This window comes from Protobothrops mucrosquamatus, unplaced genomic scaffold, assembly GCF_001527695.2.
Source record: "Protobothrops mucrosquamatus isolate PMUCROS unplaced genomic scaffold, P.Mucros_1.0 scaffold131, whole genome shotgun sequence".
NCBI classification, from domain to species: Eukaryota; Metazoa; Chordata; class Lepidosauria; order Squamata; family Viperidae; genus Protobothrops; species Protobothrops mucrosquamatus.
The window spans coordinates 1304518-1320750 of record NW_015386498.1 but is presented as its reverse complement, the minus strand read 5'-3'; the positions used below and the strand labels follow the sequence as shown (position 1 = coordinate 1320750).

At 38.3% G+C, this 16233-nt stretch overlaps 1 protein-coding gene across 1 annotated transcript in view; it reads left to right on the top strand.

Annotated features, from left to right (window-relative positions):
* GLI3 (GLI family zinc finger 3) overlaps positions 1 to 16233 on the top strand; it is a 223385-nt gene that overhangs the window by 136391 nt on the left and 70761 nt on the right. Inside the window, exon 6 of the mRNA XM_015813067.1 lies at positions 3727 to 3928. Coding sequence (XP_015668553.1) covers positions 3727 to 3928 — 202 coding nt within the window. The remainder of the gene's footprint in view (positions 1 to 3726; positions 3929 to 16233) is intronic.

Genomic DNA, 16233 nt, shown 5'->3' with positions numbered 1-16233 from the left:
GAGAAAAATGACCCAAAGCTACATATTTGTGTGACAAAAATATATGAACCTTTACTTTGTATCATCTCACTCATTCATATACACATAACAGTGGTTTAGCAAGTTTATTAATATACCCCAGCAATTCCCTTCACTAAAAATTCATAACTGTCCCAATTAAGTCCATCCAAAAGCAGACCAATGGCCAATGAATCCACAAGGCTCATGGACTTGAAAGTTTCTCAAACAAGATAAACCCACCAGGCAAAATTAAATCCACAACACAAGAGTGTTCACAAGGTAAGAAAAATCCAGAGTTCACAAGGCACAATCCAAGTCAAGGCATGTTGTCAATCCAAAGCAAGGCAGGAATCACAATGACCAGAAAAAATGCAGCTAGGAAATGAACAAATTGTTCTCAGCATCCCCTCCATCTGTCTGCTATGCTAAATAGCCAGCTTCTGGTGCAGCCCATCAAGAAGAGCGAGGCTGCCTCCTCACAAGTAATCTGGCTGACTTCACTGCTCCTGCCTTTTCTCTGCCCTACGTGTTCTTGGATCAGGTGCAGAAGGCAGTTCTTCTTCATCACTGACTGGCTACAGCTGCGTGCTTTCCCCACCTGAAGCCTCAAGGCTGTCCTGCTGCAGCTGTGCTTCAACCAAATCCCTCTCAGTCGGCTGCTTGGAACCATTGACCAACTCCCCTCCAGATGTGCCTGGAACTGGTTCATCTTCCTCCGAGCTGACATCTGGAGAGGTATCTGGGGAAGAGTCTGGGGGAGTCATCACAGCTTTCAGTAACTGGTGTGGCCCCTATGGGCAGCAATAATTGTAACTAAACATCTTGTGTAACTATTAATCAGTCTGCACATTGGCTTGAAAGTTTAGTCCATTCGTCCCTCCAGAATAACTTCAACTCAAAATGTTAATTCCTCACATGAATTGTCCACTTTCTTCAAGACCTTCAACAGCATTTCTATAGGATTAAGGTTAGGAGATAAACTTCTTCTGCCCTAGCCATATAAATATTAAGAGAGCATTTTCATCCAGGAATAAATTGTGAATGGTAAATATTTTGCTAGACCCAGACCAGATGTTAAAAAGCACAACCTTTGCAAGGAGGCTCCTTCATTGTCTCCTTGACTTTTGGTAAGGCTGCAGTTCAACACCTCCTTACCTGTGATAGCCAGGTTGCAACCTTCTACCATATCTCTCACTAGTTACTATTGAAATATTTGCTCCATTCTCTTCTCTCCAGTATCTCCCTGAACAATCTTGTAATAACAAACCATAATTTAATAATATCAGCAAGATATTGCAATTCTTTTCATTAAAATCTCAGCTTTCTTCCAGTTCTTTTCCAAAAATAGGGTGCCAAAGGGAATCCTCTTTACTTTTTCCATAACGACCTCACTTTGTTAGGCCTCCATCCTTTGCATTTCGGAAGCAAATGCAAGTTCTATATAGAGAGATTCCAGTTGGGTAAGTCTTCAACAGTTATCATCCTGCAAACACTGCTGGCAGAACTCTGGTACCTTTGAGCATTCTAGTGGAGAGTGTTATTGCAGAATATCCTGGGAAGGGAAAACAATACATAAGATATCCAAGAAAAAAGAATAGTGGAATGATATATTTTTATCAATGGAATGAAATGTGAGAATATGGAATAACCCTGACTTCAGCCTGTGAAGAAATAAACTATGAGAGAGGCTGTGCACGTTCACATGCTTTCAGAAGCAAGTTGCAATGATTTAAGAAAAAAATGAGGGAGAGAAAGCTTAGGCCTTAGGATGCAGATTGGCTGCAAACAGAATCTGTGTAAAAAGTTGATTTATACAGCTGCAATTTCACTTTATGGTTTCTTGGTATTTGTATAGGTTTTGTAAGAAGTGCCTCATTTAGCAAAATGATGTAATGCATCCTTTACAAAGATATGTTTTAAATGAATTAAAGAATATTTAGTGATATGCAACAGAGTCAGATATGATTGTGCATCAATATAATACTCCTAGTGGCAGCAACTATCTTGGATAGAAATTGTGCTTGTTGGGATTAGATGACTATGGAGTCAGGAGTTATAATTTTCCTTGCTTTATAGTCTGAGGAAGAGGAACTATTTAAGCATAGTGTTTGAGTTCGCTGCTATCTTAAACAAACTTTCTTGTAAATTTTGATAACTGTTTTCATTCAAAGGCAAGGAAAGGACACCATCATTTTAAAGAATCTTAAATTCTGCATTAAATCAAGTAGCAGACATTACACAGCAAATAGCAGGACATAAACAAAAGATGAAAAGAATAAGAAGGTTGGGAAGGGGTATTTTCCACTCACTTGTCAATACAATATCCTGAGCAAGATTGGAACAACATGAGTGTTTCTAGTTTTATAGAAGAGAAAAAAGAAGAGAATCACAAACCAGATGCTGGAGATAACTGACAGTCTTGCTGGCAGTTTTATCTGAAGAATTATGGCCAAAGATTTCCAAAATGAAGCAAATATTGAATATAACTAGACTTCAGATAATATAATCATGGAAGCAATAAAGCAAGTATTCAAACAGCAAATGTAGTATTTTGAGCAAATCCACAGTAATTTTTTTATTGGTGGCTTGCCCCTTTTTTTCACACATCATAGACCAGACGTTGTTAGAGATTGCAACATATCATTCTGGGTAGATTATATGTTTCATCCAACAGGGATGATTTTATTTTCTTTACACAAAGAAATATATTGAAGAGTAGAAAAAATTACTTGGCTTGGAAGATTTACAAAAGTGTTTGCTAAAATAAATATGTCACTTTTGGACATATTAAAATTGAGTATAATCCTATGGATTGGGTAAAGTAATATGTAATTAAAGCTTTTCCACTGAATCCAATTCTTTACAGTCATTAAGGCCATGTTTGAGAATTAAAATTTAGTGAAATTTTTAACTGAAAATGAATTTCAGAATTCTACTCTGAAAGCTTCCAGATGTTGTTTTTAAAAACTATATATTAATATCTATATATCCAAACATAACCATAAGAAAGTACTGGTACATTTAACAGCAAATTCCTATAGTTATATAGGATTGTTTTATGAATAAAATTAATTTATGCTATCTTAAAATAATATTTAATATTTATTAAAATAATATTTAGGATACTGGATATTTAGGATACTGGTTTAATCTAATATTTCTTCTAATCTTTTTTGCAGAATTGCTAGGAAGCTTTAAGTTTTATTTCATTCTAAGCCTCCAGAAGAAAATATGAAATATAAATACCTATAAATATTTTGGAAGAATTTTTATTTTATTCATGAACAAAACATGCATCTTGATTTTCCTTAGGTTGAGTGAAAACTTTTAGCAATTTTTAGAAAAGGTTTTGAGTTAACTACTAGCTTAGATTTGAACCACTCCATCTCCTTGCTTCTAGTGAATTAATAAAATGAAAGCCTAAGCAGCTATCAGATACATAAATCATTGGAAATGTGGAAGATAACATATAAAGGTCTTTTCCCTTTGTTTAGCAATTTATCATTTTGCTAGCACATTAACCAAGAGAGCTTCCTTGAGGTAAGCAATGGAAAGATAAATGTTTTTTTTCTTAATTTTTCTCAGTTGTGCTAGTAGATCATAAGTGAAAAGAGTGCAGTTGTCAAAAGCATGTACTATTGTTGCAACTCTTTATATCCACTGCCAGTAGCATTTAAAAAAGGAGGATTGGTGCTCTGATAAATAATTGGTTTTTTTATACAACAGGTACTAGGTTTTCAAGTCCCAGGTTACCAACAAGACCAAGTCGAAAACGAACATTGTCCTTATCACCGCTGTCTGATCATAGTTTTGACCTTCAGACCATGATCCGCACATCTCCAAACTCCTTGGTGACAATTCTGAACAATTCCCGTAGCAGTTCTTCAGCTAGTGGCTCTTACGGGCATTTATCTGCAAGTGCAATAAGGTAAATCCTGACACATTGCAAGAATTTTCAGTATACAGAATATATCAGTCTTGCAAAACTTCATAAATCATTTTACGAACAACTTTTTGTATTTTCATTTCAAGCAACTATATCTGGGATCAAGAAATTAATCCTCCCCAAAGATATTGTATCATTTAAATATCCTTTTTTAGTAAATTATGAACACCAAAAATAAAAGATCCTGAGCAATCAAAACCATTTAAATGAAATGTATTTTAGGAGGAGATATAAAGAATACAACATATTCAAAGGAGGTCTATTCTAAAATGCATGACGATTTTAAAGAGTTAGGGTTAGTGTTCAAAATAATATGTTTTTTAGAATCCTGTGAAGAATAGGATTTTTTATGAGAAAATAATCTCATAAGACCTTTGATTTTCTTTTGCTATTGTTTCTTGGTGACTACTATTCTGGAACAGATTGGTTATATGTAGTACAATATATAGCAATTTAATAAATACAATTTTAAAGCTATCTAAATTAGTAATTATCATCTAGTAAAATCATGTTCTATATGCATTTTAAAAAGAAATTCAGTTCACTATTTTGTAATCTCTCATTTATTCTTTATTTATTTGACCAGGTTTGAGTATTGCTACTGACTAAAGGTGCATCTAAATGTTTTTGAGCTACTAGAAAAATGACTGTTTATGAAAGCTAACACTGATAGTTATATGAAAAGATTAATTTCATCACAAGACATTTTTGGTGATGTTGATGCATAACTAATCCTTGATAAAAAGTTCTACCTTGGGCAGAAAGAGAAGACCTTGATTAATGTTTTGTTCTTGATTGCCTCTGTACAATATAAAAGTCTCTCCTGTATACAAGTAATATAGTTACTTAGGTTCATCATAACATGTTGTGTCAAAACCATCACAAAGATCGTATTTACTCATACAAGAGACCCTTTCTTGTTTATTTTTACTAACAGCTGAAATTTTACGTCAGCTGTGCCAGACTTTGTGTTTTAGTTTTCATATCTTGTAATTTTCTGGTTTGATCTTCCATAGATTGTTTCATTTCTCTAACTATTTTAGTTTTCTCAAGGATTTGTTCCAAAGCTTGTCTATATTGCATACTTTTTTCTCCTAACTCCTACTTTTTGTTAATTTCCTTTTGCACCATTACCATCAATGTCCCCAGTTTCTTCCAAGTTTTCCAAAACAGATTTCAGAGTATAATCTAAAAAGACTATGGTTGTACTGTCTTCCTTAGTAATAGGATGTATATTCTTATATATTGTAGACTTTACCTTTTCTAAAGAACCCTTGTCTCCCTTTAGCACCTCCAATAATTCCCTCTTATCTTTCTCTAATATCTCTGTTGTCTCTCAGGTTCCAGTTAAACCCTACTGAGCACTATGCAACATATCATCGTAATAACCAGCTTGTCCCTCATTATCAGGAGGTAGAATCCAAATGGTCTGCCTCCTTTCCTTCTTTTCTTTATCTTTCTCTTTTTCCTTCTCTTTGTCTTTCCTTTTTCCCAACAAGAATCTGCTTGTCATTATCTTTCTTGCCCGAATGCAAGCCAAGAATCCTGCCAACTATGCCAATTATGTCATAAAATTGAGTTCAGGTCACTCGGAGTTACATTTTCCAATAGTTCTTTTATTCTTGTGTTATTTGGACAAAAAGCAAGGCAACCAATTAAGCTTAATTAGTTCCTTTGTATTTGTACATATACTTGTCTAATTTCAGAGTTAGCTTACTATAATAAGTTGTGCTCAACAAGGCTATTCAGGTTACTGTGCCCAACAAGGCTAGCCAGCTTCAGAGTGTGGGTTCATTCCAGGCTGCTCTTTATACCCAACTTATTTACTCAAAAGCCATGTATATAGTATATCTTGCCCCCTCTCCATGCATGTGCAGTCCGGGAACAGCTGCAAGAGCTGGGCGGGGTGAGGGAGCATATAAAAGGAGCAGTTTTGGCGGGAGAGTGAGTGAAATCAGAGCCGCCATCTCCCTTCTGCAGTGCAGCCCCATCGGCATGAGTGGAGACGCCCCCGGGACAGCCGGAAAGGAGCCCTCACCTGGTGCAGGTCCTGTCTACAAGGTGGCTCTGACGGGGGTGGCGGCTGCTGCTCTGAGCCCCTTGACTGGCCAACCACACAGAGAAGCAGGAGGCAGCAGCGTGATCCCTGCATCGCCAAGCCAGCTGCAGATCTGGAAGCAAAACTGTGCCGACCATCCTCACGCTGGTGGGGGCAGTGGTGGGAGAAGGTGAGCTGTGGCAGATGCTCTCCCCTCCCCGCCCAGAGGTGCACGCGGGACAATGTGCAGCAGCAGCGGCAAAGTGTGCCCGCATGCCAGATCCTGCCTTCCCTCGCCACCGCCAGCACAAGGATGGTCAGCGGAGCTTCGCTTCTGGATCTGCTGCCTGACACTATCAGGCCCCCCACACAGAAGCCAGCGAGTGCATGGGGGCGACGGTGTCCGTCAGCAGCCACAGCATGCTGGCTGTCCTGCATAATGGCAGACTGGCCACAGAGCCCCATCGGCACAGGCGGAAATCGCTCTGGGATAGCTGGAAGAAAGCCTTTGCCCGGCCTGGGCGCATCCACTCGATGGATCTGATGGGGGTGGCTTCTGCTGCTGCTCTGTCCGGTCAGCCCTGCAGGGAAGCAGAAGGGGCAGCTGGTGTGCAAATCTGCTGCCTCGTCGGGCTGCTAGTGAGCAACTGACCCCCGGTTGCCCCTCCACCTCCTCCTGCTTCCCTGCTGACCGCTCAGAGCAGCAGCAGAAGCCACCCCCATGAGATCCGTCGAGTGGATGCGCCCAGGCCGGGCAAGGGCTTCCTCCCCCCCCATAAATTGGCAAGAAGTAAAACCTCTCTTATTACAGCTTAGTTCACAACCATAACAAGTTGCTCCTCCTGAGCAAAGGCACATGAGCTGGGACAATGTGCAGCAGCAGCGGCAAAGTGTGCCCGCATGCCAGATCCATGCCAGATCCTGCTAAGGGAGTACATAGACAAGAACTTAGCAAGGGGTGTTATTCAAGCCATGAAATCTTGAGTCGCAGCTCCGGTACTCTTTAAAGAAGAGAAAGATGGGTTGCTTAGATTGTGCATGGAGTTTTGCAGAATTAACAGAGTGAGCGTGAAAAACATGTACCACTTCCCCCTCATGAAGGACATGTTAGGCCACTTAGGCAAGGGGAAGATATTCACAAAACTAGACCTAAGGGAGGCGTACTACTGAGTGAGAATTAAAGAAGGCGATGAGTGGAAGACGGCCTTCAATTGCCTCCTGGACAGTTACCAGTTTAAAGTAATGCCAGTTGGACTACAGGGACCCCCTAGAGTGTTCATGCAACTCATAAACGAGGTGCTGCATGAACATCTTTACAAGAGGATCTTAGTGTACCTTGACAACATCCTCATTTACACTGAGACCGTGGACGAACATGTGAAGCTTGTGCTACAAGTGCTAAAAAAAACCTTAGTTGGACACTAATCTGTATGCCAAGCTGTCTACATGCAAATTTCACAAATCTAAACTGGACTACTGTGATGTGATGGAATAGAGATGGATCCAGGGAAGGTGAAATCCATCTTGGAGTGGCAAGCCCCTCCCACCCGCAAGCAGCTGCAAAGTTTTCTGGGGTTTGCAAACTTCTACAGGCAATTCATTCCTCTTTTGCCAAGATTGCTTTACCGATCACTGAACTGTTAAAGACTGGGAAGGGGGGAGAGAAGCCTTTGAACTGGACAATGGGATGTCAAGCAGAATTTAAAAAGTTGAAGGGGCTATTTGCCGCTGAGCCAGTGCTAAGGCACCATAACCCAGAGGAACCTTTTGTGATTCACGCAGATGCCAGTGATATGGCTGTAGGAACTGTCATCCAGCGCAATATTTAGATTTTTTTTCTCTTCCATAAACAAATAAAGGTTATGAGCATGGTATTATGTATGGTGCAAAGCTTGATTCTCTGCATATTTTTTTCTAGTGAATACTCTATTTTCAGTGTGACTTACTCCTAGACAGTTTGAGTAAAACTATAGCCCCATTGTATTTTAGCATACTTGTAATATTTTCCATGACTCAAAACTGGAGAAACCATTTTCATAGTCCTAATTTATTTCCCTTTTTGTCAGCCAGTAAGTTAACTTGCTTATTTTAATTAATGAAAATGAAAACAAATCTTTAAAAATATAAAAGAAATTATTGAATATATATCAAATTGAAGTAAATGGGAAGGAGTGAAGAAAAAGATGTTATCAACGTGAAGTCATACAGGTTTCTTTAAGGGAGAAAAGGGGGAAGAAGTTCTGATGTTTTCCAAAAGGGCATATTCTGCTAGTCTAATTAAGTATTGCACTTAATTACATGTCCTTGTGTAGCAGGATCCATTTTCATAAAGAATTTTAACACATAATTTATGTAAAATTCAGGTTCTATAACTTATTTTATTTTTGTCTTTTTAAATTATAAGCCCATTGATAACATATAAAACAGTATATATCCTAAAGTAAAAAAAAGTGTTACTTATTTTATAAGAATATGCAAAACTTGCTTGAACAAAAATTTAAGAAAACAATAAGAATAGCCATATTGTTCAATAACAATAGTTATTATAATAATGAACTTTAACTGAAGAAAAATAATGGATGATATGATGTTTTACAGTAACCTTATTGATAATGTTGCTGTGTTATGTTCTCTTATGAAGCAGTTTTTAATCTTGGCTTGTGGTTCACTCATTCATATCTCTATAGATCTTATTAGGACAGGAGAGAAAATCAATTGGTTAAATGTGTTTTGAACACTATGCTTGCCATATCATTCATTTGTTTGCAAGGAATGAAAGCTCAGATCATTCAGAATGTCACCTAAAGAATTTCTATCAGTGCCTTCTTGGTAGACAAACTGATGGATTAACCTTTTTCCCCTTTGAAATTAGTGATCAATGAGTCTTAGTGTCAAAATATTGCAGTAAAAAAAGCACCCATGTCCCTTTCAGATAAATAGCAATAAATTATCTATTAAAGCCTATTATGCATGCTAATGCTTATAATCACATTACAGTATTTCTTAGACTTTTCTCAGGCCTAAAAACATGATATGACAAAATTAAACTAGGTTATATCATATAAAACTGAATGTTCTGTAATTAAAGTTCCTTAAAAAATTCATATGATGGAATAGCTTAATTTGAAAATTAAAGCTCTGGTTGTACTTTTTAAAAAACCTAATACCTATATGTATTGTACTACATATAAACTTATGTGGAAAAACCAACATAAACTATAATATGGTAGATTTAAAGTCACCCTCTGGAATTATTGATGTAGTTAAGCAGATTAATAGAAATGCTATACTGAATTATGTAAAAAAGCTAACTACATTTTTAATTTAAAAATAATATTTTTTTACCATATTTTTCACTATTTCATTTTTAAATGGGCCTTTCAGTATGATTAAGTTACTGTTATTCTTTGAGACTTCTATGTTATAAAAGTTACTCATTTAAGAAAAGGTGAAGTGATCTTGCAGGTCTTAAGGGAATCTCTTTCAGTTCAACATCGTACTTTTTGAATAAAGGGACAAAAATGTCTCCAACCCAGTAATTGTTCCCTGCAAGAGGCAGAGAGAAATTGGTAATAATATTCAGTAATTGCAACCCTTTAGTCTTTGCTTGTGTTCTCTCAGCAACCATGAATGATTACAGTACAACTTAGCTAAGGTAGCCTCTGTGGATGATTGATAGGACATTAATCAAAAGATGCATATCAGCTTCAGAATTTGTTCACAAGCTTTCTTCTAATAGCTGATTTCATGTTCAGTGAGCTCTTTGCCAGTTTGTTCAATTTATTCTTCAGTGCACAAGCCATTCATCATGAAATACAATGATTTCACACATATGCTTTCAGTAGCCATAGGACAGAATAAGTGTAACTACTCTCTTTTGAGTTATTAAAATACATTAAAATACATTACATGTGTGTTTAGGTGTGTGTGTGGGGGTATTAATTAACCCATTTCAAAGAAAACTGCTCATTAAAACTGCTCACCCATTCATCTGATTGCATCTAGTTAGATGAGATGAAAATAAGAAATTGTTCAGAGTAGTTTAAGGAACATTATATTATGCTAAAATAAGACTATTTTTAAAATGGTTTGGTGAATACCTATGTTTATGGAACTATGTCATCCTATATTTCAGCAACATAGTCAGACATGGAGAAGTCTTTCAAAAAATTTCATTGTTGATTAGGACTGCAACTGCATCTGCAACTCAGTTGTTCCCTGTTTTTCTCTGATGCCCTAACCACTGCTATACACTAACTGTCAGTTGAATGTATAGAAATTGATACCAGTATATTGCAAGAACTACATATAATATTATAGTTAACCAGTTGCTATAGCCTATCTAAGACCTTATTACTAAAGGGATTCTTCTTCAACTTAGATTTTCTGGAAGTAAATTCTGTGTGATTAACATCATTTTATCTTAAACTATGTTTATCCTACAGCAGCTGGTTTTTTTTATCAGTTTTTACTTCATTCTATCTTTTAATTTAGAAGTTGGATATACAAATTATTTTGAATTTGAAACAGATTGTTATAGCATGATTCAGAATAGCCCAGTATTATTCTAACAATGCCAGGAAGACAAACATTCCTGTTTCAAATTTGGAATCATGTCTGACCCTTAGCAACTCTATGGATCAGAACTCTCCATACCCCTCTGTCTCACATCACCTCTTTCATATTGCCATGGTATCCCAGTGTCATTCTTTATACTGTCCAGCCAGCAGGTACTAGGATGGCCCCTTCTTCTTTTTCCACTGATAACTTCCAGCATGATTTATTTTTCGACAGAGTCAGCTTGCATGACCAAAGTATGCCAGCCTCTGTTTGGCGATCTTGGCCTCTATCTGATATTATTAGTGAAGTTTGGTCTTCTTCTTCTTGTGCCATATCCGTTATTGGACATTGGCAATCATGTTGGTGATCCTGTTTTTATCAGCAGCCATACGAAAAAGTGCTGCTGAGTTTTGTCCAAAGCAATCCCTTAGATTTTGAAGCCACAATGTTCTTCTTCTGCCTGGACCTCGTTTGGTCTAGGACTTCTTTATTGTTTTTGCAGTCCATGGGATGCATAATAATTGCCTCTAGCACCATAGTTCTAAGGCATCCATCATTTTCCTATCTGCCTTTTTCAGAGTCCAAGTTTCACAGTTATAAGTAACAATAGTAGACTCCAACCTACTACTATAGACCACAACTTACTACTTGATAAGATAGAAAAATGTGGGTTAAACAGCATCACCACCAGAGGGATTCGTACCTAGCTGACTGGTCGTACTCAGCATGTGGTCCTCAATGGAACTGCTTCTACATGGAGGGAAGTGTGTAGTGGGGAGCCCCAAGGCTCTGTTCTGGGTCCAGTGCTCTTAAACATCTTCAATGATTTGGATGAGGGGATAGATGGGGAACTCATCAAATTTGCAGACAACACCAAGCTGACAGGAATAGCCAACACACCAGAAAATAGGCTTAAGATACAAAAGGATCTTGACAGATTTGAACATTTGGCGCTATCTAACAAAATAAAATTCAATGGTTAAAAAAGTAAGGTTCTATATTTAGGCAAGGAAAACCAAATGCACAGATATAGTATACGTTGTAACGTGTGAGAGGAATCTCGGAGTCCTAGTGAACAATCACTTAAATATGAGCCAGCAGTGTGCTGCAGCTGCCAAAAAAGCCAACAGATTGCTAGGCTGCATTAACAGAGGGATAGAATGAAGATCACGTGAAGTTTTAATACCACTTTACAATGCCTTTGTCAAGGTTCCGACTAATGAAACACTTCAAAGAACTTCCAGGCATTGTTTATCCTAAAAGCCTTTATTAACAGTATAACAGATTGTCGGCACATCATGGATGGGTGCCAAGATCTGAAGTCTCCACCCCAGAGCAGTTATTTTTGCTAGCATATTCCCTCCCTCTTTTGCTGTCATGAGTCACGTTCTCCAACCAGCCTGGGGGGCAAAGGTTCACTTCCTTCTGAAGCCCACGCAAATTGCTCTCTCTTTACATTCTTTCTCCCCCCCTCCACTTCTCATCTGAGTTAACTCTAAAAGTGCCAGACAGTTCTGCCTATTTTGTCAAAGCAAGAATATTCAATATTAGCAGCATTGACAGCCTTGGTAAGGCCACACTTGGAATACTTCATCTAGTTTTGGTCACCACAATTTTAAAAAAAGATGTTGAGACTCTAGAAAGAGTACAGAGAAGAGCCAAAAAGATAATTAGGGGACTGGAGGCTAAAACATATAAGGAACGGTTGCTGGAATTGGGTATGTCTAGTTTAATGAAGAGATAGTAGTGTTCCAATATCTCAGGGGTTGCCACAAAGAAGAGGGAGTCAAGCTATTCTCTAAAGCAGGGATCCCCAACCCCGGTCCATGGACCAGTACCAGGCTGCAGCATGCCAGCAACCAGTCTGCACAAACAAGCAAAGCCCCATCCTTGTGATGCAGGCAGCACACAAAACCATGCACTCTCCGGTCCATGGAAAAACCTCTTTCCAAAGAACCAGTCCCTGGTGCCCAAAAGGTTGGGGACCTCTGCTCTAAAGCACCTGAAAGCAAGACAAGAAGCAACCGATGGAAACTAACAAAAGAGAGAGCAACCTAGAACTAAGGAGAAATTTCCTGACAGTTAAAACAATTAATGAGCGGAACAACTTGCCTCCAGAAGCTGTGAATGCTCCAACACTGGAAGTTTTTAAGAAATGAAAATAATATTGGGTTTTCTGCCTGAGCAGGGGGTTGGACTAGATGACCTCCAAGGTCCCTTCTAACTTTTATTGTTATTGATCATCGCACAGTCAGCCAGATGTTCAGACTGGATTTGGCATTTTGTCTACCTATTGAGTCCTTCTCAAGGACCTGGGATAGGCAGATGTGGATGTTTGACTTGATGGTATTACAGATACCGTTGCAGGATGGAAACAGTTCCTAGTAAGGCCTCCTTTTGCAATTGACTAATGACGAACTTGTCAATGCCAATGGTGTTCAAGTGGTGCTCCAGTTGTTTTGGGATTGCACCTAAGGCACCTATTACTATTGGTACTACCCTTGTTTGCCTTTGCCAGAGTCTTTCTATTTCTATTTGTAGGTCTTTATATTTTGTTATCTTCTCAAGTTCTTCTCGTCTATTCTGCTGTCTCCAGGCACTGCCACATCCACTATCCAAACTTTTTTGTCTTTCTTATCAACAATTGTTAAGTCCAGGGTGTTATGTGGCAAGTGCTTGTCGGTTTGAATTCTAAAGTCCCAGAGCACTTTAACATTTTCATTTTCTATGACTTTCTCTATTTTATGATCCCACCAGTTTTTGTTTGCGAACAAATGATATTTCTTGCAGATCTTCCAATGTACCATTGTTGCTACTTTGTCATGCTGCTGCTTGTAGTCAGTCTGTGCAATCTTCTTGCAGCAGCTTACCAGGTGGTCCACTGTTTCTTCAGCTTCTTTGCATAGGCAGCACTTACTGTCTGTTGCTGTTGTCAAAGCAAGAATATCCAATATTAGCAGTTGTCTTCTCAATTTTGACTTTGTATGCATTTGTCCTTAAGGCTTGGTCTTATGCAGCCAGACTTAGTCCCTCGGTCTCTTTCTTCAATTTTCCTGCTCTTAGCCATTGCCAGGTATTGTTATTATCTACTTTCCCAGCTATTTTTAATGTACTTGCCATGTAGTGCTTTGTCTTCCCATGCCTCTATTCTGTTCTTCATTTGGTCTTTCTTGTAGGCCAGTCTGGTCTCTCCAGTAGTTAGTAAGCCTTTCTGATATACTAATTTCAGTGCATCTTCATCACTGTCCTTCAGATGTTCTTCCAAAGCCATTTCTTCTTCTTCAACCATCTGATGTACTTGCAGCATTCCACGCCCACCTATTTGCCTTGATAGATAAAGTCTGTCAATGTCACTGCATGGATGAAGGGCATGATTCATTGTCATTATTTTTCTGGTCTCCCTATCCATTGCTTTTAGTTCTGCTTGAGTCCAGTCCACTATTTCAGTTGTGTATCTAATGACTGGAATTGCCCAGGTGTTGATTGACTTTATGGTATTTCCTCCATTGAGTTTGGACTTTTAAGATCTTCACTCTCTTGATGTATTCACCTTTAATCTTTTTCTTGACTTCAGTGTGCTTGATGTTGTCAGCTTGAAGATATTATTATTATTATTATCATTATTATTATTATTATTATTATTATTATTGTTGTTGTTGTTGTTGTTGTTATTTTATTAAAAATTATTGCATTAACAAATCTGCATTTGGTTGTGAGTCTGATGTCTTTACTCTTTCAGATGTTATTCATGCCAAACATTGCAGTTCTTCCAAGTGCTATACGCCTTCTGATTTCAGGGTTGTAGTCACCATTTTGATTGATTTTAGAGGCCAGAAAGATGAATTCCTTTATTGTTTTGATAGTCTCATTGTCAATGTGCACTTTGACCTGTGTGTTCTCAGTTGTCATTGTCATTGTTTTCTTGATGTTAAAATGCACTCCAAATTTTTCACTTTCATCTTTGATTCTCAGGATTACCCACTGCAGATCCTCCTTGCTACTTCTACTCTAGATTCTTCCAAATATGCATTTCTCATAACTATCTCTGTGTACATGTTGAATAGTATAAGTTACAGGATGCAACCTTGCCAAGTTTCTTTTTCAATTCAGAACCATTTTGTGTCTCCATATTCCATTCTTACAGAGGCTGCCTCATCAGAGTACAATGATTGAATGAGCTGGATGTGGTGTGGTGATATTCCCAGTTCTTTGAGGCAGTTCCAGAGCTTGTCATGATCAACACAGTTGAAGGCTTATGTGTAGTCAATGAAGCACATATAGAGGTCTTTTTGGCATTTCTTTGCTTTTTCCATTATCCAGTGGAGATTAATAATATGATCGTGCATTCCTCTTCCTTTCCAAAATCCTGCTTGTACATCAAGCAGTTCTCTATTGGCGGATGGATTCAAATGTTGCTGGATTACTATCAAGAGAGTTTTACTCATGTATGCTATCAAGGTTATGGTTCAGTGGATGGAACAGTCTTTTGTATCACCTTTCTTTGGTATTGGGATAAATATTGACTTTTTCCATTCTTTTGGCTACTGACCAGACTTCCATATACTTTGGCAAAGGACTGTCAGTGCTTTTGTTGATACTGGTCTTAGCAACTCTGAAGGAATTCCATTAATTCCTAGGGCTTTGCAGTTAGGCAACTGATTGAGTGTCCACACTACTTCTTCCTCTAGAATATCTGGTTCCATTTCGAGTAGATCAGCTTTAGCTCTTATGGCTTGACCTTGTTTGTCATTTGTGTAAAATTGTTTTGCTGCTTTGGGGGTACTTCAGTGACAGTGAAAGGATCTGTCTCAGCTGATCCTCTCAGGAACGCACAACTCCTGACTCCATAAGGTTAATCAAAAGAACTGTTACTGAAAGAAAGTGGAATCAAGACAGGTTCCCCTCCCTAATTCCCATGCAGTTACAGCAGAAGAGAAAGCATGCAAAGAATGCTCCCCAGAACCTCCTCCTTCCTTCCAACAGAATGGTAGGGCACCTGAAGGGGATCTGACATACAGTCACCCCAAAAGAAAGGGATTAAACCTGCAGAACAAAACACAATAAAAGCGGAGAGAAAGGAAAATATTAGAAAAATCATTTAGGTTTGTGAAAATGTTTTACTAGTGTAGGGGCTTTCCATGCTACTAAATACTGACAATTTCCCCGATGTGTGCAAGAGTCCAAAATCTCTCTGACCTTAAAATGTTGTTCCCCCTTTATTATTAAATGTTCAAGGACTGGTCTAAGGGGTGAGGAAATTTCAGGTTTCAGTAAACTACAGTGAAAAGCCAAGTTCAAAGGGACTTTGGCAAATCTAATTCTACTGTGACTGGGTTAATAGTACATTTGATGGGAAAAGGCTTGAAAAACCTAGGTCCCAATTTCTTGAAAGGTTGCAGCAACTATAAATAGTGTATGGAAAGGTAAACTCAGTCGCCAACATTAATAGGCTTAGGTTCAGTTCTTTTCTTTTCAGCTTGAGTTTTATATGTGTAGCGGGGACTGCCTGAGAGTGCTGGCAGGAGCTTGACTGGGAAGGAAAAGATTGGGACAGCTGCAGTTGGCTTTGGGTGTGGCTGGCGTGAGTGGAAGGAGGAAGGATAGAAAAGGAAAGGAAAGGAGAAGGCCGGGGGGTTGGAGTTGAGAAGAGAAGGTCTGGAAGCTTATTTTATTTTTCTATCAAGGGTAT